This window comes from Scyliorhinus torazame, chromosome 17, assembly GCF_047496885.1.
Source record: "Scyliorhinus torazame isolate Kashiwa2021f chromosome 17, sScyTor2.1, whole genome shotgun sequence".
NCBI classification, from domain to species: Eukaryota; Metazoa; Chordata; class Chondrichthyes; order Carcharhiniformes; family Scyliorhinidae; genus Scyliorhinus; species Scyliorhinus torazame.
The window spans coordinates 4,202,451-4,228,591 of record NC_092723.1 but is presented as its reverse complement, the minus strand read 5'-3'; the positions used below and the strand labels follow the sequence as shown (position 1 = coordinate 4,228,591).

The window sequence follows — 26,141 nt, the reverse complement described above, 5'->3', positions numbered from 1 at the left end:
ATGTTGGGCTGGAGCTTCCTGTTGGTCAGTGTCATGTTGGGCTGTAGTCCAGTTGGTCAGTGTCATGTTGGACTGGAGTCCAGTTGGTCAGAGTCATGTTGGGCTGGAGTCTCCTGTTGGTCAGAGTCATGTTGGGCTGGAGTCCAGTTGATCAGAGTCATGTTGGGCTGGAGCTTCCTGTTGGTCAGAGTCATGTTGGGCTGGAGTCCAGTTGGTCAGTGTCCTGTTGGGCTGGAGTCCAGCTGGTCAGAGTCATGTTGGGCTGTGTGACGACCGCACAGGGTGAGTGAACTGCTGAGAAATTCGAAGGTTGAAAACTGATCCTGTAAAACAGGCAGAACTCTAATTTAAATCCAGTATCTCGGCCTTTCAATGAGCTTCTGATATCAGCATAAACATTTTAACCAATTTAGCAAAGGCTGCCCTTTCTACCAGAACGCTGGAGATTGGGGAGGGACAGCGACAGAGTGGTGATGTCACGGAACCAGTAATCCGGAGGCTAAACTAATGCTCTGGGACATGGATAGAAATCCCACCACAGTCACTGCTTCCATTTAAATTTAATTACTCAATCTGCAATGTAAACATAGCTTCAGCAATGGTCACCATGAAACTATTATTGATTGTTGTAAAAACCCATCTGGTTCACCAATGTGCTCCACGCCCCCGTGATACTCCAACCCTCTCAGCCCAGATTCACGCCACGTGGATTGGTGCAAGTATTTCCCAGTGTGCTCCTGATGTGGTGGACCCCGGGTTGGATCAAGTGGGTAAGTATTTAATGTTGGTGTCCTTAAAGTCCATTGGAGGGTCCTCCTCCCTCCACATCCCAAAACCTACCCACCCCAACCCCTTAGTCCCCACAGACACCCCATCACACCCCAAACAGAGATCGTTACATCAGGCCACTATCAAACCCCCATATCAGAGACCCCCCATATGAGTCACCCCTGTCAGAGACCCCCCTCCATCGGAGACTCCCATATCAGAGACTCCCCCATCAGAGACCCCCATCAGAGACCCCCCCCCATCAGAGACTCCCATCTCAGTGACCCCATTTCAGAGACACCACCCCCCTACTCCCCAACAATCACCCCTGCCTGGAAACTAACATTCCGGCCAGAAACAGTGATAAATCGCTGCCTTCTCACTTACCAGCCCCTTACTCCTGCTGCCTCAGACAGAAGTGTTCAAAGCAGCAGCTGCCACTTCATAGAAAACCCAAAAACATCACAAAGCTTTAAACCTCCTCATCCATTGATCTGTGAAGCTTCGATTCACTTTCAAATTTATTTAGTAATTAGCAGGATAATAACTTCCAGGTTGCCAGGTGTCTGGATTATTTATTCCCATTTCCCTTTATGCTTAACTGCATTTCCATAACCTGTTTTGAAGCTAACCACAATGTTAGGTCCTCACCACATCAAAATAAGTTAAGTTGTTTCTGCTGAAAAAATGAGGAAGTGAAAGCAGTTATCTCCCAGAATGGAAATGCCCACCCCAGCTCAACAGACCCACCCCAGCTCAACAGACCCACCCCAGCTCAACAGACCCACCCCAGCTCAACAGACCCACCCCAGCTCAACAGGCCCACCCCAGCTCAACCGACCCACCCCAGCTCAACAGACCCACCCCAGCTCAACAGACCCACCCCAGCTCAACAGACCCACCCCAGCTCAACAGGCCCACCCCAGCTCAACCGACCCACCCCAGCTCAACAGGCCCACCCGTGCCAATTCCCATAGCGGGCGGGACAAGGAAATGGACCCCATTGCTATCATTTCATTCCATTTTCCTTCCGAAACACAGAAATGCTTTCCGTGTGAGGTGTCGGAGTGACTGTAGATATTGGGGAGCTGTGCTTCGAGTCTGTGTCAAAGTTTCAAACGTCTGTTTCTGTCTTGAACTGTTACAATGAAATTGAATTCATTCAAGTGAATTCCCTTCGGCTGATATTGTTGTATTTCATCGTTAACAAAAAAACAATAAACCGTTTTCTTAATGCATCAATGATTTTATTTTGCTGTTTAAACTACAATGTATATCTTCAGTTGAGACAAATTCGATGTGGGGCATTAATGGTCTTCACCCACAAAGTAGTCACTTCAGTAATTAAACTGAAACCAGTTACAGTTTCACTGGTGCCCGACCAAGATTGATGGCGGCTGGAAAGAGAAAGTGGATTTTAGTGTTCTCTTATTCAACAGTAAGTTTCAATATCACATCAGGAGCATAAATGTAATCAACTGATATATTGGGATATTAAAAGCTATAATTGTGTAGAATGTGTATATACAATCCGGAGTGTGGCCTACAGGAACCGTGAGTGCTGGACCCCAACCCCTCTCCCAGACCAGGAGTGACCCCCCCCCCCCCCCCCCCACCGATGGCACCCAGCCCTGCTGAGCAGCCCCCCCCCTACAAGCGCACCCCCCCACCCCACCCCACCACCCCCACTCCCCACATCCCCGCCCCCCAACGCCACCCCCCCCAAGCCCCCGCCCTCACTCCCCCGAACACTGGGCAGCAGATCCAGTGCCCCCAGGCTACATGCCCAATTTAGAAGATGGCTACTCCCCTCCTCCGATCCCCTCAACAGCCTTCTAACTAACTTCTCTTTTATACATAGGTGTGCGAAAGGGTGCCTGCCTGACCTCCCGCTGGGGAGCCGGTCAGCTCTCGGGAGGCCGTTAGAAAGGGTGCCTGCCTGACCTCCCGCTGGGGAGCCGGTCAGCTCTCGGGAGGCCGTTAGAAAGGGTGTCTGGGCTGTTAATGATAAAGAAAGTGCCCTTAATTGGTGTTAATTGGAACTTCACCGTGACTAGGCGGGAGTGGGTCGGCACGGATCCCAATTTCGGGCTCTCGTTTCCTAACCGACTCACACGGATCCAATAGAACGCAACACGACCCATGTTTAACTAACTTGCTGGAGTTTTTTGAGGAGTTAGCAGAAAGGGTCGATGAGGGTAATGCTATTGATGTGATGTACATGGACATTCAAAAGGCATTTGATACAGTGCCACACAACAGACTTGTGAGAAAAGTTATAGTTCATAGAATAAAGAGACAGCAGCAATGTGGATACCAAACTGGTTGAATAATAGGAAGGAGAGAGTAATGGTCAATGGATCATTTTCAGGCTGGAGGAAGATTTGTTGTGGAGTTCCTGAGGAGTTGGTATTGGGACCCTTGCTTTACCTGATTTCTGTTAATGATCGAGATCTTGGTGTGCAGGAGACAATTTAAAAGTTTGTGGATGATACAAAACCTGGAAGCATTGTAAACTGTGAGAAGGACATAGACAACTTAGTGGAGTGGACAGATAGGTGGAAGATGATGTTCAATGTGGAGAATTGTGAGGTGATGCATTTTGTAGGAAGAACATGGAATACAATATAAAATCAGGAGTCAAATTCTTAAAGGGGTGCCGGAGCAGAGGGACCTGGGTGGCAGGGCTGGTGCAGAAAGCAGGAAATAAAGTATATAATATTCTGGGCATTATTAATAATGATGTAGAGTACAAGACCAAGAATGTTATGCTGAAACTATACAAGACACGAGTTAGATTTCAGCTGGAATATTGTGCACCGTTCTGGGTGCCACACAGAGTTAAAGAATTTGCAAAAGAAGCACATGTGATTTGAGAACAAACATTTTCACACAAGGAGTGGCTCAGGTCTGGAATGCACTGCCTGGGATTGTGTTGGTGGCAGATTCAATAGAGGCATTCAAGAGGGTATGAGATAAAATTCCTACAGTGCAGAAGGAGGCCATTCGGCCCATCAAGTCGGCACCGAACCTCTGAAAGAGCACCCAACCTCGGCCCACTCACCCACCCTCTCCTCGAAACCTCATAACCCCACCTAACATGCACATTGGACATTAAGGGGCACTTTAGCATGGCCAGTCCACCTACCCTGCACATGTTTGGACTGTGGGAGGAATGTGGAGCACCCGGGGGAAACCCACACACACACGGGTAGAAAGCACAAACACACAGAGAGTCACCCAAGACCCGAATTGAACCCGGGTCCCTGGCACTGTCAGGCAGCAGTGCTAACCACTGTGCCATCATTGAAAGAATGTAGACACAATGTGCAGGGGTTGAGGGAAAAGACAGGGGAATGGCAGTAGGCCACGATGCTCGTTTCGAGAGCTGTGCTGAAATGATGGGACAAATGCCCTCCTTCTACATCAGAACAATTCTGTGATTCTGAGCCAGCAAAGCCTACCTCTGGTTTCTCATTGAGGCCAGTTGCAACAATTACAGGAAGGATCAAAGACGAGTCCAGAGACACAATTCTTCAGGTAGGTCACTCCATCGTCACATTGATAAAATTTGCTCTTGTCCTTTGGATCAGCGTAGATACCATTAGATTTGCCAGCACAGAAACCACTACCGCCACCTCCACCACCACCAGGGGACTGAGTCGGAGGGACAGCTGGCTTCAGCGTTGTTTTAGATGGAACACAACCTGGAAGGAAATAAAATTCACTCTTTCATTGCCTGATTCAAAATCGGTCGCAAACAAAGATAAACATTGTGAAGTCAACGGCTCTGGGACACTAAAACCCCTCAGGTAGACGTCAATTCATTCCAGTATCAGGAAGGAGCTGTTTGGAAATCCAGTTGAATAAGAGAGACTGAGGAAATCTTGTAACTGTGTCTGGAGTCTAATTGATGGAGACAAATCTTGAATTGTGATTTGATTATTGTTTTATTTTAAGGCAAGTCGTACAAAATATTATTAAACTTGATAAATTTGTATTACAATCTGTTATCTTTTTAAAACACACAATAATGCAAAGCACATCTTCGAATTATTTAGCTATCAATGCAGACTGGATGTAGCAGCGAATGCAGATTCTTCACTTACCTGTTAATATTTTAATGAAGATGCCTCATGCAAAATATTGATTTTTAATGTCATCAGCCAGACATTCATGTAGATTAGGCTTTTTTGAAAAGGCCACTTTTCCTTGGCAGAGGGTGCGGGCTGACAGCAGCTCCTGTGTTTCATTTGTAAGAACACATGGAGACATGGAGACCTCAGAGTGAGGTTCAGCTCTTGGGTGATCAGATATTGGATTTTGAACAGTTAAAGAGAGACTGTCAGGGCCAACAGTCATCACCTATGTCTTTATTCTGAAAACTCTCTCATTAAACTGAGTTATTTGTCATTTCAAAAACCCAGCAAAAGACCTTATTGCTGCAAATCAGAGGTTCGAAATGGACAATTTGGAATAAAAACCGCAATCTCCAGATAAAGGAAACCTGATAAACCAGCAGCTTCTGTGGACCAGGCCCAATGAGCCATAAAGAAGCATCTAGTTAGCCCAGGGTCTTTTATTTTCTCCCTGAGTCTACTTCTTACTTGACCAAGTTTTTAATCATAGAATCATGGAATTTACAGTGCAGAAGGAGGCCATTTGGCCCATCAAGTCTGCACCGTCCTTTGGAAGGAGCTCCCTACTTAAGGCCACACCTGCACCCTAGCCGTGTAACCCAGTAACCCCACCTACCCTTTTTGAACCCTAAGTGCAATTTAGCATGGCCAATCCACTCAACCTCCACATCTTTGGACTATGGGAGGAAACCGGAGCACCCAGAGGAAACCCACGCAGACACGGGGAGAACGTGCAGACTTCACACAGATAGTGACCCAAGCCGGGAATCGAACCTGGGACCCTGGAGCTATGAAGCAGCAGTGCTAACTATGCTAACATGCCTCCCCCATAATATCTGAGGGGAGACAGTGGTGTAGTGGCATTGTCGCTGGACTAGTTATCCAGAGACCCAGGGTAATGGTCTGGGGACCTGGATTCAAATCCCACCAGGCCAGATGGTAGAATTTGAATTCAACAACAAAAACCTGGAATTAAATGTCTAATGAGGACCATGAAACCAGTGTCAATTGTCATAAAAATTCATCTGGTTCACTAATGTCCATTAGGGAAGGGAATCTGTCACCCTTACCTGGTCTGGACTGCATTTGAGTCCAGACCCACAGCAGTGTGGTTGACTCTTCAATGTCCTGAGGGATGGGCAACAAATGCTGGGCCCCAGCCAGCAACGCCCACATCTCATGAACAAATAAACAAACTCTGTTGTTGGGTGGGCGTACGGGTTGTGTGTTTTGTATGTTGGGGAATGACTGGTGAGACATTGGCATTGTCTAAAAAAAACCAGCTTATTAGATTTAACTGAACAATATACAGATATACACACGTGTGAAGCTAGAAACATTCTCACTCTCAACTACTCGCCATTGTAGCATCATCCCTTGTATTAGCATTATGGCCAGTGCTGTTTATACAGACTCCCTTTCAAATTTAAACTCTTGACTATGAGCTCTAACCAACTCAGTACTGGGACACAGAGGAACCAGCTGACCCTGCTTAACAACATGGACCACTATTCTACTGTGTGTCACACCCGGGGGTTTTAGCAACTTGCTGCTTGTGGATGCTGGGAAATATTTAATTAGTCACATTTCTGTGCTTCTCACAATATTGAAATTAATATTATTTAAATACCCCAAATATTATATTATAATAAGATAACACTTATATTGTATTCAATATTAATTGCTGTCCATGCTGACTTTGTGACAGAAATGATTAATCAGCTCCAAGAATAAAGAATCCTGATATTTACCTGTAGAAATTCCAAGTCCAGTGTGCAGCGCATTAATGAGAGGATAAGGCCCTTGGTTGCAGAAAGAACCAGAGAAATCATCCATGGCGACGGTCCACACCATAGCTCCTCCAAAGTTGTTCTTCGTCAGCCACTCCGCCTGAAAGACATTGTTCACAGCTTTCATTCAAAAACGCTTGCTTGCAATTAACGTTTACCTCAAATATAAGACCATAAGGCTATAAGACATAGGAGCAGAATTAGGCCACTCGGTCCATCGAGTCTGCTCCGCCATTCAATCATGGCTGATATTTCCTCATCCCCATTCTCCTGCCTTCTCCCCATAACCCCGGATCCCCTTATTAAAAAAACCTATCTCTCTCTGTCTTAAAGACACTCAGTGATTTGGCCTCCACAGCCTTCTGCGGCAAAGAGTTCCACAGATTCACCACCCTCTGGCTGAAGAAATTCCTCCTCATCTCTGTTTTAAAGGATAATCCCTTTAGTCTTGAGATGGTGTCCTCTGGTTCTAGTTTTTCCTCTCCACGTCCACTCTATCCAGGCCTCGCAGTATCCTGTAAGTTTCAATAAGATCCCCCCTCATCCTTCTAAACTCCAACGAGTACAGACCCAGAGTCCTCAACGTTTCCTCATACGACAAGTTCTTCATTCCAGGGATCATTCTTGTGAACCTCCTCTGGACCCTTTCCAAGGCCAGTACATCCTTCCTTAGATACGGGGCCCAAAACTGCTCCCAATACTCCAAATGGGGTCTGACCAGAGCCTTTTACAGCCTCAGAAGTACATCCCTGGTCTTGTATTCCAGCCCTCTTGACATGAATGCTAACATTGCATTTGCCTTCTTAACTGCCGACTGAACCTGCACGTTACCCTTAAGAGAATCATGAACAAGGACTCCCAAGTGTCTCTGTGGTTCTGATTTCCTAAGCATTTCCCCAATTAGAAAATAGTCTATGCCTAAATTCCTCCTTCCAAAGTGCATCACCTCACACTTTTCCACATTGTATTTCATTTGCTACTTCTTTGCCCACTCTCCTAGCCTGTCCAAGTCCTTCTGCAGCCCCCTTGCTTCCTCAATACTACCTGTCCCTCTACAGATCTTTGTATCATCTGCAAACTTAGCAACAGTGCCTTCAGTTCCTTCTTCCAGATCATTAATGTATATTGTGAAAAGTTGTGGTCCCAGCACAGACCCCTGAGGCACATCAAGTCTGCACCGTCCTTTGGAAGGAGCTCCCTACTTAAGGCCACACCTGCACCCTAGCCGTGTAACCCAGTAACCCCACCTACCCTTTTTGAACCCTAAGTGCAATTTAGCATGGCCAATCCACTCAACCTCCACATCTTTGGACTATGGGAGGAAACCGGAGCACCCGGAGGAAACCCACGCAGACACGGGGAGAACGTGCAGACTTCACACAGATAGTGACCCAAGCCGGGAATCGAACCTGGGACCCTGGAGCTATGAAGCAGCAGTGCTAACTATGCTAACATGCCTCCCCCATAATATCTGAGGGGAGACAGTGGTGTAGTGGCATTGTCGCTGGACTAGTTATCCAGAGACCCAGGGTAATGGTCTGGGGACCTGGATTCAAATCCCACCACTAGTCACCGGCTGCCATCCTGAAAAAGACCCCTTTATCCCTACTCTCTGCCTTCTGCCAGTCAGCCAATCCTCTATCCATGCCAGGATCTTACTCTTAACACCATGGGCTCTTAACTTATTTAACAGTCTCCTATCCGGCACCTTGCCAAAGGCCTTCTGGAAATTTAAATATATCACGTCCACTGGTTCTCCTTTGTCTAACTTCCTTCTTACCTCCTCAAAGGACTCTAACAGATTTGTCAGACACAACCTCCCTTTGACAAAGCCGTGCTGACTCAGTCCTATTTTACCATGCACTTCCAAGTACTCCGTGAGCTCATCTTTAATAACAGACTCTAAATTCTTACCAATGACCGAAAGTCAAAGCGGCCGATAATTTCCTGTCTTCTGCCTCCCTCCCTTCTTAAACTTTCCAGTCCTCTGGTGCCCTTCCTGCCTCCAGTGATTCCTGAAAGATCATCACTAATGCCTCCACAGTTTCCTCAGCTATCTCTTTTAGAACCCTGGGATGTAGTCCATCCGGTCCAGGTGATTTATCCACCTTCAGACCTTTCTGTTTCCCCAGAACCTTCTCCTTAGTAATGGTCCCTACACTCACCTCTGCCCCCTGGTTCTCCTGGAGCTCTGGCATCCCACTGGTGTCTTCCACCGTGAAGACTGATGCAAAGTAATTATTCAGTTTCTCTGCCATTTCTTTGTTTCCTATTATTACTTCTCCAGAGCTACATTGTCCAGTGGTCCAATGTCCATTTTTGCCTCTCTCTTACCTTTTATATATTGAAAAAAATATAACTTATGCTTCCCCGGGTCTGTGTTGGGACTTTAGTTGTTTCCTGATATATATTAATGGTGTCCAGGGCACAATTTCAGGCCCAAAAGGCCACAGGCAAGTTGGGGGATGGACAGACAGATGGAAGGTGGGAATCACTGCAGAGAAATGTGAAGTAATTTGTTTTCATGGGAAAATCATGGAGCTGGATTCTCCGATTCTGCGGCTATGTCCGCAGGATCCGTCTCGACCAGCCAGGCGGCGCCGTCTCCGCACCGATCCTCCGTCCGGTGGGGAGCCAGCAGCCATACAGCATAAAGCCCCCGGCTTTACCTGCGGATACGGCCACAGAATGGCCGGATTATTTGCTGCACATGCGCCGTGCAAAATGGTGCCGGCCGGAGCAGACCCAGCCTGCCAAAAACTGTGCCCCTGTGACCCTCCTCGCCACCCCCGGACCACCCCCCACCAGTCGCCCCCGCCCATGTCACCCCCTGTCAGCAGGTGGCTCTCCCCCGACTGTGGCGGAGCTGGACACAGTCCACAGCCACCGCGCAAGGTCTCCGAACGTTGTGAGGACGCGCGCTCCACGCCGTCAGGGACTCGGCCCATCGGGGGCGCAGCATCGGGGGAGGGCCTCAGGTGAGGCCTCAGGGCTGGTTTAAATCAGTGGGCTAGGCAGCTGGTTTGTTGATGCAGAACAAACCCAGCAGCGCGGGTTCAATTCCCGTACCAGCTTACCCGAACAGGCACCGCAATGTGGCGACTAAGGGCTTTTCACAGTAACTTCACACTTGTGACAATAAAAGGTTACTTTTATTATCTATTATGACGCCGTGAGTCCGTCCCGATGGTTTTTGAGGGGGCGGAGCATCGTAGAAACGGCGCCACCTCCGATTCCAGCGTTAAAGTGATTCTCCGGCCGATCGCCGAACGGGATTTCAGCGTCGGCAATCGGAGAGTCCCGCCCATGGAATTCAATAGAAATTGATGGATACATCTTTGATAAGGTTGCAGGGGAAGAGGGACAGCAGTGTACATGTGCTCAAATCATTGAATGTGGTAGGACAGGTTGAGAGTGGATGAGATGAGAAACGCACACAGTATCCTGGGCTTTATTAATAGGGGATAGACTACAGGAGCAAGAAGGTGCTGCTGAACTTGCATAAATCACTAGTTCCGCTTTAATTGGAATATTGAGTTCAGTTCTGGACACCATACCTCAGGGAGGACGTGTGGGCATTCGAGGATGCTGAAACAATTAACAAGAATGGTTCCAGGAAAGAGGAAGTTCAGATCTGAAGGAGAGGTTGGAAGGGTTTTACTTTGAGAAAAGAATGCTGAAGGGAAATATCTCCAAAAGAGAACAATATATTGAGGCACTTAAAATCATGATGGATCTGGGCAGAATAGAGGGGGAAACGACCCGTTCATGAAATGATCAAACTTTAGAAGTCACGGGTTTAAAATAATTTGTAAAAAAGCAGAAGTGATTTGTGCAAAACCTTTTTCAAGCAGTGAGTGGTTTGGGTGTGGAAGGCAGTGCCATCTTACTGCAAAGAGGTGAGTTGACACAAGGGGCGAAATTCTCCGGAAACGGCGTGATGTCCGCCGACTGGCGCCCAAAAAGGCGCAAATCAGTCAGGCATCGTGCCACCCCAATGGTGCGGAATGCTCAGCATCTTTGGGGGCCGAGCCCCAACCTTAAGGGGCTAGGTTGGTGCCGGAGGAATTTCCGCCCCGCCAGCTGGCGGAAAAGACCTTTGGTGCCCCACCAGCTGGCGCGGAAATGACATCTCCGGGCGGCGCATGCGCGGGAGCGTCAGCGGCCGCTGACGGCATTCCCGCGCATGCGCAGTGGAGGGGGTCTCTTCCGCCTCCGCCATGGTGGAGACCGTGGCGAAGGCGGAAGGGAAAGCGTGCCCCCACGGCACAGGCCCGCCCGCGGATCGGTGGGCCCCGATCGCGGGCCAGGCCACCATGGGGGCATCCCCCGGGGCCAGATCGCCCCGCGCCCCCCCCAGAACCCGGAGCCCGCCCGCGCCGCCTTGTCCCGCCGGTAAGGTAGGTGGTTTAATTTACGCCGGCGGGACAGGCATTTTAGCAAGGCGATTCCCGCCCCCGCCGAATCTCCGGTGCCGGAGACTTCGGCAACCGGCGGGGGCGGGATTCACGCCAGCCCCCGGCGATTCTCCGACCCGGCAGGGGGTCGGAGAATCTCGCCCAAGTATGAATTTCCCCCAGCACTCCTGCAGAAGAGACTGCACCAAAAATAAAAATGGTGATCAAAACCCAGCAAAGACGTTTCTCATCCATAACGCAAAGTCCAACAATTGTGTGTATATAATGGTGTAATGTGCCAGTTATTCAATTGATCGATATACCAACAAGATTCTAATGCGGATTGTAACAGGCTAGGTGTATATTAAAACAAATATTGCACCAAACCAAAAAATAAAAAATATCAAACATCGGTTTAGCAAAGATACCTTGGCTGCAAAGCTTTTCACGTTGTCATATCCAATCCAGGTTTTGGCATTATAAGCATATGGAACCATCTGTGGAGCATCCCATGCGGAAGTGCCAGTTTTCAAAAATAAGCAAATCTGTGAGAAGAGTGAGACATTAGGATTCAAATCATCAGTGGATACAAATGATCAGCGATTTGCGATGCTCTCAATGTACACTGAGAAGCATTTCCAATTCATGTATCATTAATCTTTTATCCAACTATCATTTTCTCTCAGTTACAAGCTTCAAACTGGGTCACTGTTCTTTATTGCTGTTGAACAAATGTTCTTATTCAGAAATAGCAAATGATGGTTAATATTATCCTTTACTACAAGATAACCATTGATTCCCCACGTGGCACGTTTCCAATCTGAGGCACTGCAGGAGACAAAGAAGATCTGGACATCACTCAGGATCATGATAAAGAGATTGATTCGAGGAATAGCATCAACACAAGCTTCCTTACCCTTCCAACGATGTGGAAATCAGGCACAGGCAGTCACACACACACTACTCAGGATTACCTCTACTACTTGAACCTAAAAACCTGTGGTTTCTGCAGGGAGAGAGGTTGAGGATGTAAAATGTTATACTCTCCACTTCACCTCGATGTGTATTTCCCAAGACTGACAACAATGGCCAGAGTGAGACAGTCAAACACCTCCTGCTGATGGCGGCTGTGACATTGTGTCTCTGATCATCAGAGTGTGATGTCACACGTTTCAGCTCCTGGTAGCTAAGCTGGGCGATGCCATGTGTTGTGAAGCTGGCAGAGGCAGCGGGGCCTTCATACACGGGGCAGATGATCAGATAGAGGTGTCCTGGGTAAGGATGTCAGAATGCACGGCCTGTTTTAACACTGAGCCATTCGGGAAACTATCATCACTTTAGGGGTTGGTTTAGCACAGTGCGCTAAATAGCTGGCTTGCAATGCAGAACAATGCCAGCAGCCTGGGTTCAATTCCCGTACCGGCCTCTCCGAACAAGTGCCGGAATGTGGGGACTAGGGGCTTTTCACAGTAACTTCACTGAAGCATACTTGTGACAATAAGCGATTATCATATTGTTATTATTATTGCTTGAATTGGACAAGGGCAGTAAACGTTTGTTTTAAAAATATGTTTGAACATGCTACTTAATCTGCCTGAGGACATTCCTATGATTGAGGTCATTTCTCACAGTAAAGTTTGGATTTGTTGGGGTGCAAAACTCAATACTTGGTTAATTTGTCTTTGCAAATAAAACATTTCATGGAATAAAGGATCTGCACCAGTCTTAATACCTCATAATAGGCCAAGGTTCCAGTTGCTCTGGTGTATTTCCCAGCTGGTCCAGGACCTCCAGATGGGGCTCCAATTCCATGTTCGGATGTGGTCAGTTTGAAGGTATGGCCATATGTAGCGAATCCAATATTCAGTTTCTCTGCAGGAGCTCCCTGACTTTTCCAGTAATTCATTGTAAATTCCTACAGAAAAAAACATGAAAGTATCTGCTGGAAAGGCATTCTGACACATCATGTGGAAGACAGTTAGCCATTGGAAATAATAAATATAATTCGATTCTATTTTCGTGAACACTTACCACATTAAAGTGGATGTTGGAGTATAATTTGTCATTTGGAAGAGGATAAAGAGGGCTATTTTCTCCAGTGACAATATTCCCGGATCCAAAGAAATCGTAGGTCATCACATTGTAAAAGTCCAAGTATCTGTGTGAGAAGAGATGAGTTACAGATATCCTTTTCACTAAAATAACTGGTAATTGTCGAACAAACTCTGACAATTAAAACGATTGAAAATACAAAAGGGCCTTGCATTTATCGAGGATCTTTTATGGTCTCAGTATGTCCCAAAGCAGTTCACAGATGATGAATTATATTCACTGTCGGTGTCGCATTGAGATCAGTGGCCAATGAGATTGATTTGATGCTATTGGCTGTGGGAAAATGTTCAGCAGAACTCTGGTAGAACTCTTCCTTGAATAATACCTTGGTGCCTTTTTCATCTGGTTAAGAATCAGGGGTGACGTTCTCCGACCCCCCGCCGGGTCGGAGAATCGCCGGGGGCTGGCGTGAATCCCACCCCGGCCAGTTGCCGAAGTCTCCGGCACCGGATATTCGGCGGGGGCGGGAATTGCGCCGCGCCGGTTGGTGGGCCCCCCCGCTCGACTCTCCAGCCCGGATGGGCCGAAGTCCCGCCAATAAAGTGCCTGTCCCGCCGGCGTAACTTAAATCACCTACCTTACCGGCGGGACAAGGCGACGTGGGTGGGCTCCGGGGTCCTGGGGAGGGCACAAGGCGATCTGACCCCGGGGGGTGCCCCCACGGTGGCCTGGCCCACGATCGGGGCCCACCGATCCGCGGGCGGGCCTGTGCCGTGGGGGCACACTTTCCCTTCCGCCTCCGCCACGGTCTCCACCATGACGGAGGTGGAAGAGACTCCCTCCACTGCGCATGCGTGGGAAACTGTCAGCGGCCGCTGACGCTCCCGCGCATGCGCCGCCCGGAGATGTCATTTCCGCGCCAGCTGGCGGGGCAACAAAGGCCGTTTCCGCCAGCTGGCGGGGCGGAAATTCCTCCGGCGTCAGCCTAGCCCCTCAATGTTGGGGCTCGGCCCCCAAAGATGTGGAGCATTCCGCACCTTTGGGGCGGTGCGATGCCTGTCTGATTGGCGCCGTTTTGGGCGCCAGTCGGTGGACATCGCGCCGTTTCCGGAGAATTTCGCCCCAGGACTTCACTTCAACATCACATCCGAGAGACGGCAATGCTGCCCTCCCTCAGTATGGAACTGAGTGTTAACTAATACAATGTGCTGTGGCTTGAGAGCGCAATGGTCTGACTCAGGGCCACGAGTGAGCCAGTGCGAAGGCCTTTCTGTGTTTCTCGAGTGCATTCAAACATGTCAAGCTCTTTTAGAAGCCAGTTTATTCTGAAAAATCGGAGACTAATGAAAGGTCCTGGACACTAAAGTTGCAGGAGTGTACCGGCAGGCAGGAAGGTGGTTTAAAGTGTGTCTTCTTCAATGCCAGGGGCATCCGGAATAAGGTGGGTGAACTTGCGGCATGGGTTGGTACCTGGGACTTCGATGTTGTGGCCATTTCGGAGACATGGATAGAGCAGGGACAGGAATGGTTGTTGCAGGTGCCGGGGTTTAGATATTTCAGTAAGCTCAGGGAAGGTGGTAAAAGAGGGGGAGGGGTGGCATTGTTAGTCAAGGACAGTATTACGGTGGCAGAAAGGACGTTTGATGAGGACTCGTCAATTGAGGTAGTATGGGCTGAGGTTAGAAACAGGAAAGGAGAGGTCACCCTGTTAGGGGTTTTCATTGGGCCTCCAAAAAGTTCCAGAGATGTAGAGGAAAGGATTGCAAAGATGCTTCTGGATAGGAGCAAAAGCAACAGGGTAGTTGTTATGGGGGACTTTAACTTTCCAAATATTGACTGGAAACGCTATAGTTCGAGTACTTTAGATGGGTCCGTTTTTGGCCAATGTGTGCAGGAGGGTTTCCTGACACAGTGTGTAGATAGGCCAACGAGAGGCGAGGCTGTACTGGATTTGGTACTGGGTAATGAACCAGGACAGGTGTTAGATTTGGAGGTAGGTGAGCACTTTAGTGATAGTGACCACAATTCGATTACGTTTACTTTAGTGATGGAAAGGGAGAGGTATATACCGCAGGGCAAGAGTTATATCTGGGGGAAAGGCAATTATGATGCGATGAGGCAAGACTTAGGATGCATCAGATGGAGAGGAAAACTGCAGGGGATGGGCGCAATGGAAATGTGGAGCTTGTTCAAGGAACAGCTACTGCGTGTCCTTGATAAGTATGTACCTGTCAAGCAGGGAGGAAGTGGTCGAGCAAGTGGTTTACTAAGGCAGTTGAAACACTTGTCAAGAGGAAGATGGAGGCTTATGTAAAGATGAGCCATGAAGGTTCAGTCAGGGCGCTCGAGAATTACAAGTTAGCTAGGAAGGACCTAAAGAGAGAGCTAAGAAGAGCCAGGAGGGGACATGAGATGTCTTTGGTAGGTAGGATCAAGGATAACCCTAAAGCTTTCTATAGATATGTCAGGAATAAAAGAATAATTAGGGTAAGAGTAGGGCCAGTCAAGGACAGTAGTGGGAAGTTGTGCTTGGAGTCCGAGGACATAGGAGAGGTGCTAAATGAATATTTTTCATCAGTATTCACACAGGAAAAAGACAATGTTGTCGAGGAGAATGCTGAGATTCAGGCTACTAGACTAGAAGGGCTTGAGTTTCATAAGGAGGAGGCGTTAACAATTCTGGAAAGGGTGAAAATAGATAAGTCCCCTGGGCCGGATGGGATTTATCCTAGGATTCTCTGGGAATCTAGGGAGGAGATTGCTGAGCCTTTGGCTTTGATCTTTAAGTCATCTTTGTCAACAGGAATAGTGCCAGAAGACTGGAGGATAGCAAATGTTGTCCCCTTGTTCAAGAAGGGGAGTAGAGACAACCCCGGTAACTATAGACCAGTGAGCCTTACTTCTGTTGTCGGCAAAATCTTGGAAAGGTTCATAAGAGATAGGGTGTATAATCATCTGGAAAGGAATAATCTGATTAGACATAGTCAACACGGTTTTGTGAAGGGTAGGTCGTGCCTCACAAACCTTATTGAGTTCTTTGAGAAGGTGACCAAACAGGTGGATGAGGGTAAAGCAGTTGATGTGGTATATATGGATTTCAGTAAAGCGTTTGATAAGGTTCCCCATGGTAGGCTACTGCAGAAAATACGCAAGCATGGGATTCAGGGTGATTTAGCAGTTTAGATCAGAAATTGGCTACCTGGAAGAAGACAAAGGGTGGTGGTTGATGGGAAATGTTCAGACTGGAGTCCAGTTACTAGTGGTGTACCACAAGGATCTGTTTTGGGGCCACTGCTGTTTGTCATTTTTATAAATGACCTGGAGGAGGGTGTAGAAGGATGGGTGAGTAAATTTGCAGATGACACTAAAGTCGGTGGAGTTGTGGACAGTGCGGTAGGATGTTACAAGTTACAGAGGGACATAGATAAGCTGCAGTGCTGGGCTGAGAGGTGGCAAATGGAGTTTAATGCAGAAAAGTGTGAGGTGATTCATTTTGGAAGGAATAACAGGAAGACAGAGTACTGGGCTAATGGTAAGATTCTAGGCAGTGTGGATGAGCAGAGAGATCTCGGTGTCCATGTACTTAGATCCCTGAAAGTTGCCACTCAGGTTGAGAGGGTTGTTCAGAAGGCGTACGGTGTGTTAGCTTTTATTGGTAGAGGGATTGAGTTTCGGAGCCATGAGGTCATGTTGCAGCTGTACAAAACTCTGGTGCGGCCGCATTTGGAGTATTGCGTGCAATTCTGGTCGCCGCATTATAGGAAGGATGTGGACGCATTGGAAAGGGTGCAGAGGAGATTTACCAGAATTTTGCCTGGTATGGAGGGAAGATCTTATGAGGAAAGGCTGAGGGATTTGAGGGATTCGTTAGAGAGAAGAAGGTTAAGAGGTGACTTAATTGAGGCATACAAGATGATCAGAGGATTGGATAGGGTGGACAGTGAGAGCCTTTTTCCTCGGATGGTGATGTCTAGCACAAGGGGACATAGCTTTAAATTGAGGGGTGATAGATATAAGACAGATGTCAGAGGTAGGTTCTTTACTCAGAGAGTAGTAAGGGCGTGGAATGCCCTGCCTGCAACAGTTGTGGACTCGCCAACACTAAGTGCATTCAAATGGTCATTGGATAGACATATGGACGATAAGGGAATAGTGTAGATGGGCTTTAGAGTGGTTTCACAGGTCGGCGCAACATCGAGGGCCAAAGGGCCTGTACTGCGCTGTAATGTTCTATATTCTATGTTCCATGTTCTAACAGCCGAACCCTGCCCAAGCTGCGAACTTTGAAATGGCCACGCTTATCTGATACAAACAAGAGCTTTGTTTAGATTCCTAAACAGACTCATTCACCCATTGTCAACCCTAAAGAGAATCATTCTGGAAACCATTGACACTCGGGGTCAACCACGTGCCCCTCTATTACACTGTCCCCACTGCTTCCAGGTCTCCGGAATGCAGCAGGGAGCAGAATGGACGTAGGAAATATATTCTCCACAGAGCAAAATGCAACAGAATCTGTCATTTTTACATCACAAGCCAACTGATGAGAGAAGAGATTCTACCTTCTGGGGTCAAGGAGTGACAGACGACAAGATCATTGAAGAGGGGGATTCGAAATGCATGGACACTTGTTTTCTAACACAAAAATATCTTCTTTCGAAAAGTAAAATGTTCTCCTTGTTTCCTGAGTGACATTGTTCTCTCAATGAAAACCATAAGAAACATTTCTGAATATCTGGTCGTCATCTCCCTGCTGTTTTTGGGGCTTTGGTGTGAGATTATTAGTTGGTGCAGTTGTGTCGACAGAACTCCAAGATACTTTATTGACTGTGAATATCTTTGGAATGCTCTGTAGCTGGGAAAGGCGGCACATAATTCAAATGTGTTTTCCTGTTGTTCCCCTGCTTTTCATATTTTACCCTTCATTGAAAAAAAGGAGCATTTGTCCAGCTTGCTCAGCATCACCCAGCTTCTGAATACAGCTTAACCGGGGCATTCCCAGTCACTAAACAAACTATTAAATCCAAAACCCCAGCTTCTGAATACAGCTTAACCGGGGCATTCCCAGTCACTAAACAAACTATTAAATCCAAAACCCCAGCTTCTGAATACAGCTTAACCGGGGCATTCCCAGTCACTAAACAAACTATTAAATCCAAAACCCCAGCTTCTGAATACAGCTTAACCGGGGCATTCCCAGTCACTAAACAAACTATTAAATCCAAAACCCCAGCTTCTGAATACAGCTTAACCGAGGCATTCCCAGTCACTAAACAAACTATTAAATCCAAAACCCCAGCTTCTGAATACAGCTTAACCGGGGCATTCCCAGTCAATAAACAAAATATTAAATCCAAAACCCCAGCTTCTGAATACAGCTTAACCGGGGCATTCCCAGTCACTAAACAAACTATTAAATCCAAAACCCCAGCTTCTGAATACAGCTTAACCGAGGCATTTCCAGTCACTAAACAAACTATTAAATCCAAAACCCCAGCTTCTGAATACAGCTTAACCGGGGCATTCCCAGTCAATAAACAAAATATTAAATCCAAAACCAAACAAGAAACAGAGCTCAGACTCGAGAACATCAATTGAACCTCTCTCTTCATCTGCCCTATATTCTGTCTGTGTGACTAACATCGATACTTACTTTCCAAGTTCAGCAACCTCATAACTCCCTTCAACGATACCCATTCCAGCAGCAACAGCAGCTGAGAGCAGCATTCGGGGTTGTCCTGAACTTTTCGCCTCAACTTCAAAAGCTGCCACCATTTCCTAGAAATTAAAAATTAATCACAATTCTCTTAACAACAGATATTCCCCAAATGGGGTTCAAACACAGACTAAAGAGTTGTTCTGCTTCACAAAATGTACCAATGATAAATGTTGAATTCTTCTTAAAATATAATAAGAAGTCTTCCAACACCAGGATAAAGTCCAACAGGTTTATTTGGAATGACCTGATGAAGGAGCAATGCAACCTGGTGTTGTAAGACTTCTTACTGGGCCCACCCCAGTCCAACGCCGGCATCTCCACATCTTAAATATAGTCAGAGGTAGGACCAGGGTTAAATGGAACCTGGATCAATAGCTGCTATTGCACAGTAACCAGGGCTGTGCTGAATGAGGAAGCCATTAAGTTATTTTCTTCTGTAAATTCATCTTTTGATATTAAATATTCCTCTGTTATTTTTAAAGGTTAGTCTGGCAGACCATAAAGTTGCAAACAAACAGGAGTTTTGTTGGAAAGGTGTTTATTCTTCCAGCAGTTAGGGTAGACTGCTCGTGGGGGTGGCACGTGGCACAGTGGTTAGCATTGCTGCCTCACGGCGCTGAGGACCCGGGTTCAAATCCCGGCCCTGTGTCACTCTCCGTGTGGAGTTCGCACATTCTCCCCGTGTTTGCGTGGGTTTCACCCCCACAACCGAAAGATGTGCAGGTTAGCTGGATTGGCCACACTAAATTGCCCCGTACTTGGAAAAGGCATAATTGGCAACTCTAAATTTATTTTTTTAAAAGGGTGGACTCCTCGTTTGCCCGTGCAAAAGGCCCATGACATCATCTATACGTCACATGACCAGGCTCTTAAAGTGACCCTGTTCGAACTAGGAACAAACATGAATACATAACACTTTCCTTCCCCTTTACATTAGAGGTTCCTGCAATAAAACACAATGTAATGTCAACAATCAAAATTTACAATATGAACAATTAGTGAACAAAACAGTCAATAAGTTAGCCCATTATTGCAGGATGTGTTGGATTCCATTCTCCTTTAGATAATTTGCGAATTTTTGCGAGATGAACTCTGGCCCATAGTCGCGAACAAGTTGTTCAGGGTAACCAAATCTTGCAAAATTGTCACCCAGTCATTCTATTATTCTCTCCGAGGCTGTAGTCTTCATATTGGATAGTTTGGGTCTTCGGGTAACATCTGTCTCCTACTCTGATTTTGCTCCTGCAGTTTTGCCACAATGCACCATGTCCATAATATCTGTCAGTAGTGGATTATTTCTGGGATACGTCTTAACTTGTCCTGCAGTTACAGGATTGTTGTAAACTTCTTTGAAATAAAAAATATTACCACTCGAACTATTAATTGACGACTTGTTAGGTAATCAGGAGAGTCCATCAGCTTTCCCATGGATATTTGATTGATGATATTTTATTGTGTATATCTGTGTTGACAACAGCAATGCCCCTCTCTGCATCGAGCTCACTATTACAGATGGAATTCCGGTGTGCAGCCCAAGTATTATCAGTGGTTGATGATCCGTTAGTATAGGTATTGGTAAAAACGTTTGGAAAATGATGCCGAGAGCTTCCTTCTCTATCTGTGGATAGTTCATTTCTGCTTTGTTCAAGGATCTTGATCCAAACGCAATTGGCTTCTCTTCACCTTGGGCATTATGTGGGAAACCATTGCCCCACCCCATGAGGTGATGAGCCTTAAGCCAGTTACAAGGGTAACTTTGGATCAAAGTGCCTCCTCAGCTGGCAGGAAGACCTTTGAGCATGGATCCACAGAATCTCATTTCCTGTTTTGACACAACAAGTTGTGTCAAGATTTGAGATTAGGGACAAATCTTCTATTAAAGATTAATCAGCCCAACGATGATCAAAGTTGATTTATGTTTTGAGGTGCAGATGCCTCAGTTATAGTTTTTACTTTTGAAGGTGATTTGTGCAGTTCTTTTGCATTTATGACGTGCCCCAGGTATTCAGTAGAATATTTGAAGAATTCACATTTGTGCTTCTGTACTCAGAGTCCGTAATCTTCTAGTCTCTGGAGTGGAGCATCTACAATTTGAAGATGCTCTTAGCCATGGGGCTAGTTTAGCACAGGGCTAAATCGCTGGCTTTGAAAGCAGACCAAGGCAGGCCAGCAACATGGTTCAATTCCCGTACCAGCCTCCCCGAACAGGCGCTGGAATGTGGCGACTAGGGGCTTTTCACAGTAACTTCATTTCAAGCCTATTTGTGACAATAAGCAATTTTCATCTCATTTCATTTTAATTTCTTTCCAGTAACTAAGATAGGCGTGAGTCACCCCAAAAATTCCCAAGTGCGGTTTTGGGTTTGTTTGGTTGGCTATTTCTCAGCGGCTGCAGTGTTGAGACTGACACCGCTATTCAATGGTTCTTTTGGGGCCTTGGGGAGCTTCTCCCCATCGAGGCCACACTTCAAAAGTTTTCCTACACCAGGGAGCAGAACTCGCCAACAGGACTGACACCTGCCAGACCTGAGCACCATTTTGAACGGCTGCCCTGATCTCTACACCTCCCACCTTTCAAAACCCCTGCTTTCAGGAACCTCCCTTCGCACCTCCCAAACAGTTTTTGTCCCTTCACATCCCCTCCCCCCAACCCCTCTCTCATGGGCATGACCCCCCTCCGCCCCCCCCCTTTCCCCCGGGCCCCAACGTACCTGCAGTGCAAACCAGGCACCCAGGTACGTTGGTGCTGCCACCCAGGGACTCTGGAAGTGCTCTAGCATCCTGACAGAGCCACCCAGTGCCAGGATGTCCATGTCCTAGAGGGAATGCCAGGGTACTACCATACCCGGTCCCTAACCACCCACCGACTCTAATGGCTTGCGAGACCTTCCCGTAACAGCCTCCCCGAACAGGCGCCGGAATGTGGCGACTAGGGGCTTTTCACAGTAACTTCATTTGAAGCCTACTTGTGACAATAAGCGATTTTCATTTTATTTTCATTTTTTGAGGCGAGCCATGAGGCTTTTAGCACGAACCCCCAGTTCTACACTATTGTTGCAGGGTACTTGCTACTCACTGCGCTCCCTGCACTGTTCCAGATCTTTCTGGACAGAGCACATACCGAGTTTCTTTTTGATGTTGTTTCCTCCAAAGTCTATGTTTACATTTTGGATTCTTTGATGGTTTCTACCGCTATTTGGCACCCCTCCATCACCAGCTTTGATGTAGCAAAGTTTTTAGCTTCTTCGTCCTTTTCGGATGTCTGTGCTCGGATCAACGATTTTTCTATATTATTTTTTTCCTCTCCAGGAGCCTGTCAGCGTGGTTCCGATCTCCTCGTCGCCACTTTTCTTTGTGGCATCTTTAAAGGATAGGCTTGCCGACCACAAAGTTACAAACCGCAAGCCCTTTATTGGAAAGGTGTTTACTCTACCGGCTGTTGGGATAGGTTGCCCGTTTGCCCGCGCAAATGGTCAATGACATCAGCAATACGTCATGTGACCATACTCTTAACGTGACCTTGTTCCAACTAAGAGCTAACATGAATCCACAACAGTTTCATTTCACCTTCCACAAATTCCGAGAAATGTTCTTTTCAAACTGCCTTTCTCTGTAAGAACAATTGGTTAGGTCTCAGATCAGCCATGATCTCATTGAACAGTGAAACAGGCTAAGAGCTCAATGACTTGTGCCTGTTCCTATGTTCCGTGTCCTTAGTGAGGATCTTGGAAGGAAATTTCACTTGGCTAACAGGTTTGAAAGGTGCTTTATTCTAGCTACGAGACTAAGCATCCTGTTAAATATGTTTGGTCCTACCTGTGCTAACACGGTGAAGAGGTGTTTGTTTCCTGCCCTAGGGTATTCCCAGTCAATATCCAAACCATCAAACCCGTAATTGCGCAGAAAGCTAATCACAGATGTTATGAAAGTTTGGCGATTTTCTTTTGTGGAAACCATGGCGGAGAACCTAGAGGAGAGGATAATGTTAAACAAGGTCAGCACTGGTGTATTTTGATTGCAGGAATTATCACTTGTATTTTTTACAATTTCAAAGTATACATGGAAATCAATTCTAATCAGCTGTGATATGGTGATGTATTGTTGCTGCTCTCGATATTCCATTGGATCAATCTTCACTGGGTGTATAAACCTAAATTATGGCTTTGTAAAAATGATGCATTTGTTACAGTCAAATATCATCTGATAAATAATGTTTGAATAATGTTTTACAGACAGATGAACATAGCCACAGAATGTTCATTACCAAACAATCTTTATATTTATCTAAAACTACCTGGTTATCATTTCCAAATCTATCTCTTTAACCTTAGCGTGATTTACATTCTGGGAAATGGGGGGAAAAAGCACGTTTCGCCCAACACTATAATAAAACATTTTAATCTTACTTCTGAGTTCCAAAGTCCCAGCCTCCAATGGACAGGAGCGTTTTAAGGTTTTGATTTCTGTTGAACAAATTAACAAATTGTTCTTTTATAATACGGAACACAAGCAAATGCGTTTTTCACACAACAGGAACCACTAAAAATCATTATTGTCCTAATCTGTTACTGCTTCCTCATTTTGGTGCTAAACTTTAATTGAACTGAAATACTTTAGTGCAGAAAATACATTTCTCATGCTGTGCGCCAGGGAAGGGGACATTGGGTTAAAGAGGGGATATGGACATTGCTATTAATGGCAGCGTCTGTTGCCAGCTGTTATTATACTTGGGCAAATGTTATAGAAGCTCTTGTGGAGCAATGCCACTGCCTCTGAACAAAATGTAGCAAAGCTCAAATACCCAAGGAGTTTAACAACACTCACTATTGGGCTTCAATAATGGGGAGTGGTGTCAATTTAGTGAAAATATTTAACACTCATTGATTGGTGCTTGTTGGTATCTCAATCACTCCGAGTTGTTGAACAGAGTGGAAATTCCAACTCCCTCACAGCCCAGTGTTTCTGCACACACGTGTGTGTACACAGCACCTTGCATGACACACATGTGGCAGCCTGTGCACCAGCATTCTCTGAGATTCAGGCAATATTCCGCACATGTGGCAAGTACAATCTAGCTGACACTAATTAAAATAAATTCTCCAGTTGATCGGTTAGCAAATGGAATTTTACAATATTGAATGAATATAAAATGTATTTTCTGTAAATATGGGACAACACGGTGACATCATGATAGCGTCAGACATTGTCAGACCCACTGGGCATCGACTCATCTCTGCCAATGGGACACAAATCAACAAAACTCAATTTCACCCAGGAATCACCTCCCTGACTGGGTCAGTCATCTTTTATTTACATAACATTGGGCATCATTTTTCAATGTTCAACGGAACATAAAAAGGACGTTAACTGGGTTAGCACGACCGCCTCACAACTCCAGGGACCCGGGTTCAATTCTGGCCTCGGGTGACTGTCTGTGTGGAGTTTGCACTTTCTCCCCGTGTCTGCGTGGGTTTCCTCCGGGTGCTCCGGGTTCCTCCCACAGTCCAAAGATGTGCAGATAAGGAGAATTGGCCATGATCAATTGCACATTAGTATCCAAAAGGTTAGATTACGTGGGGTTACTGGGTTAAGGGGAAAGGGTGGGGGCCTGACCCTAGGTAAGGTACCCTTTCAGAGGGCTGATACTGACACAATGGACCAAATGGCTTCCTTCTGAACCATTGTGATTCTGTGTGATTCTATGATTCTATATTTAGCGTTGCAGGTACATTTTCAATTCTAATAGAAAAATACTACTTGTTCTTAAGATTGTTGAATGAGTGGTAAAGAGTCAGATCATTTGCATCTAAGTTGGTGATTTTATTGTCCTTCATCCCAGCAAAAGCGTAGATCAGATGTGTGCACAAGCAAGGATCCAAATCATCGATCTTGAACTTCCCCTCGCCAGGTCTGTACTGAGCCCAGCTTGTAAAATAACAAACCAGTCTGGAGGCAGAGCCTGAGAGTGAGGAGAAAGGAAAATCAGGACTGAGCTTCTACTCATTACATATCATTAAAAATAGCTTAAAAAGCACCAAGACTCACCCAGTTCCAGGCACGCCAACAAGACCACCGCTGGAATAAAGAATATAGGATACGTGTTAAAATTCACAGCAAAATGTGCTGAAAGGTTTAGGGTTCATAATGATGATTGAATAGAAACATTAAGAATCGATCCTTGATCAAACTCTTTTCCTCAGCCATTTGCTGCCCTTTAGTAACATCATCGACAGACATGGGGTCAGGATCTCCATGTGAATTGATAACAGCCGGCTCTACATCATCAACACCCTCCCCTCCTCTGCCTCTGTCCTGTCAGATTGTTTTCCCCACAATCAGTTTGAGATGAATCATAATGACACGATACTCCAGGTGTGGCCTCACCAACACCCTATACAATTGCAATAACACACCCCTAATCCTCTGCTCAAATCCTCTCGCTATGGGGTGGCAAGGTGGCAGCAGGTGACACTGCTGCTTCCCATGCCAGGGACCCAGGTTCAATTCTGACCTTGGTTGACTGTGTGGAGCCTGCACATTTTCTCCATGTCTCTCTGGGTTAGGATGCTTTTTCAGAGGACCAGTGCAGACCCAATGGGCCGAATGGCCTCCTTCTGCACTGTAGATATTCTATGATTCTATATAAGCCAAAATACCATTTGCCTTCTTTACTGCCCGCTGTACCTGCGCGCTTACTTACAGCGACTGACTGATGCACGAGGACACCAAGGTCTCGCTGAGTATCCACCTCTCTCAATTTACACTCATTAAATTAATAATCTGCCTTCCTATTTTTGCTACCGAGTGGGTAACCTCACACTTATCCACATTATACTGCATCTGCCATACATGTGCCCAGTCACTCTGCCTGTCCAAAACACGCAAATTATTGATGCAAAACAATTTAAATGACAAATAACAGAAAATCTTATAGATCAATCATGTTTCAGAAGGCAACAAGATTAAACCCTGCAGACAGAACATTTTTGAAATGCACCTGAAAATGTTAGAATGATATTAACAATTCCATAAATTTCAAATGCTGCGCGCTGTAATTGATGTGAATATTAGCAGTCCAATGGTCTGACAAAAACATAATAAGTCATCGCACAATTATCCAGGTATAAATTGTTGATGGTTATTCATGGGAATATTTCAGTCAATTGAACAGATATCGAAATGTCAATCAACCTTCTGACTGCAGCCTTGAGAAGGAAATCTTCTGGGACAAATCACGTTGCAATCACCAACATGGCTGCATGGAATTCCTTTGCTA

At 46.2% G+C, this 26,141-nt stretch overlaps 1 protein-coding gene across 1 annotated transcript; it reads right to left on the bottom strand.

The window, feature by feature from the left end:
* Positions 1-1,993: 1,993 nt before the first annotated feature.
* LOC140393651 (acidic mammalian chitinase-like) lies at positions 1,994-24,778 on the bottom strand. Its single transcript, XM_072479931.1, has 10 exons — positions 24,623-24,778; positions 23,272-23,328; positions 22,682-22,832; positions 18,800-18,924; positions 13,126-13,252; positions 12,827-13,009; positions 11,523-11,639; positions 6,659-6,797; positions 4,233-4,475; positions 1,994-2,165 (listed from the first exon to the last, which is right to left on the bottom strand). Exons 1-9 carry the CDS (start codon positions 24,697-24,699, stop codon positions 4,243-4,245), a joined length of 1,209 nt encoding a protein of 402 aa, XP_072336032.1. The 5' UTR covers positions 24,700-24,778; the 3' UTR covers positions 1,994-2,165; positions 4,233-4,242.
* Between the last annotated feature and the right edge of the window lie 1,363 nt (positions 24,779-26,141).

Coding starts and splice junctions, on each gene's coding strand:
- LOC140393651 (XM_072479931.1), bottom strand. CDS start 24,699: ATGAAGGACAATAAAATCACCAACTTAGATGCAAATGATCTGACTCTT. Junction 13,253..18,799: donor GAGGTTGCTGAACTTGGAAA/GTAAGTATCGAT, acceptor CTTCTCACACAG/ATACTTGGACTTTTACAATG. Junction 11,640..12,826: donor GAACCTTGGCCTATTATGAG/GTATTAAGACTG, acceptor CTCTTCTCACAG/ATTTGCTTATTTTTGAAAAC.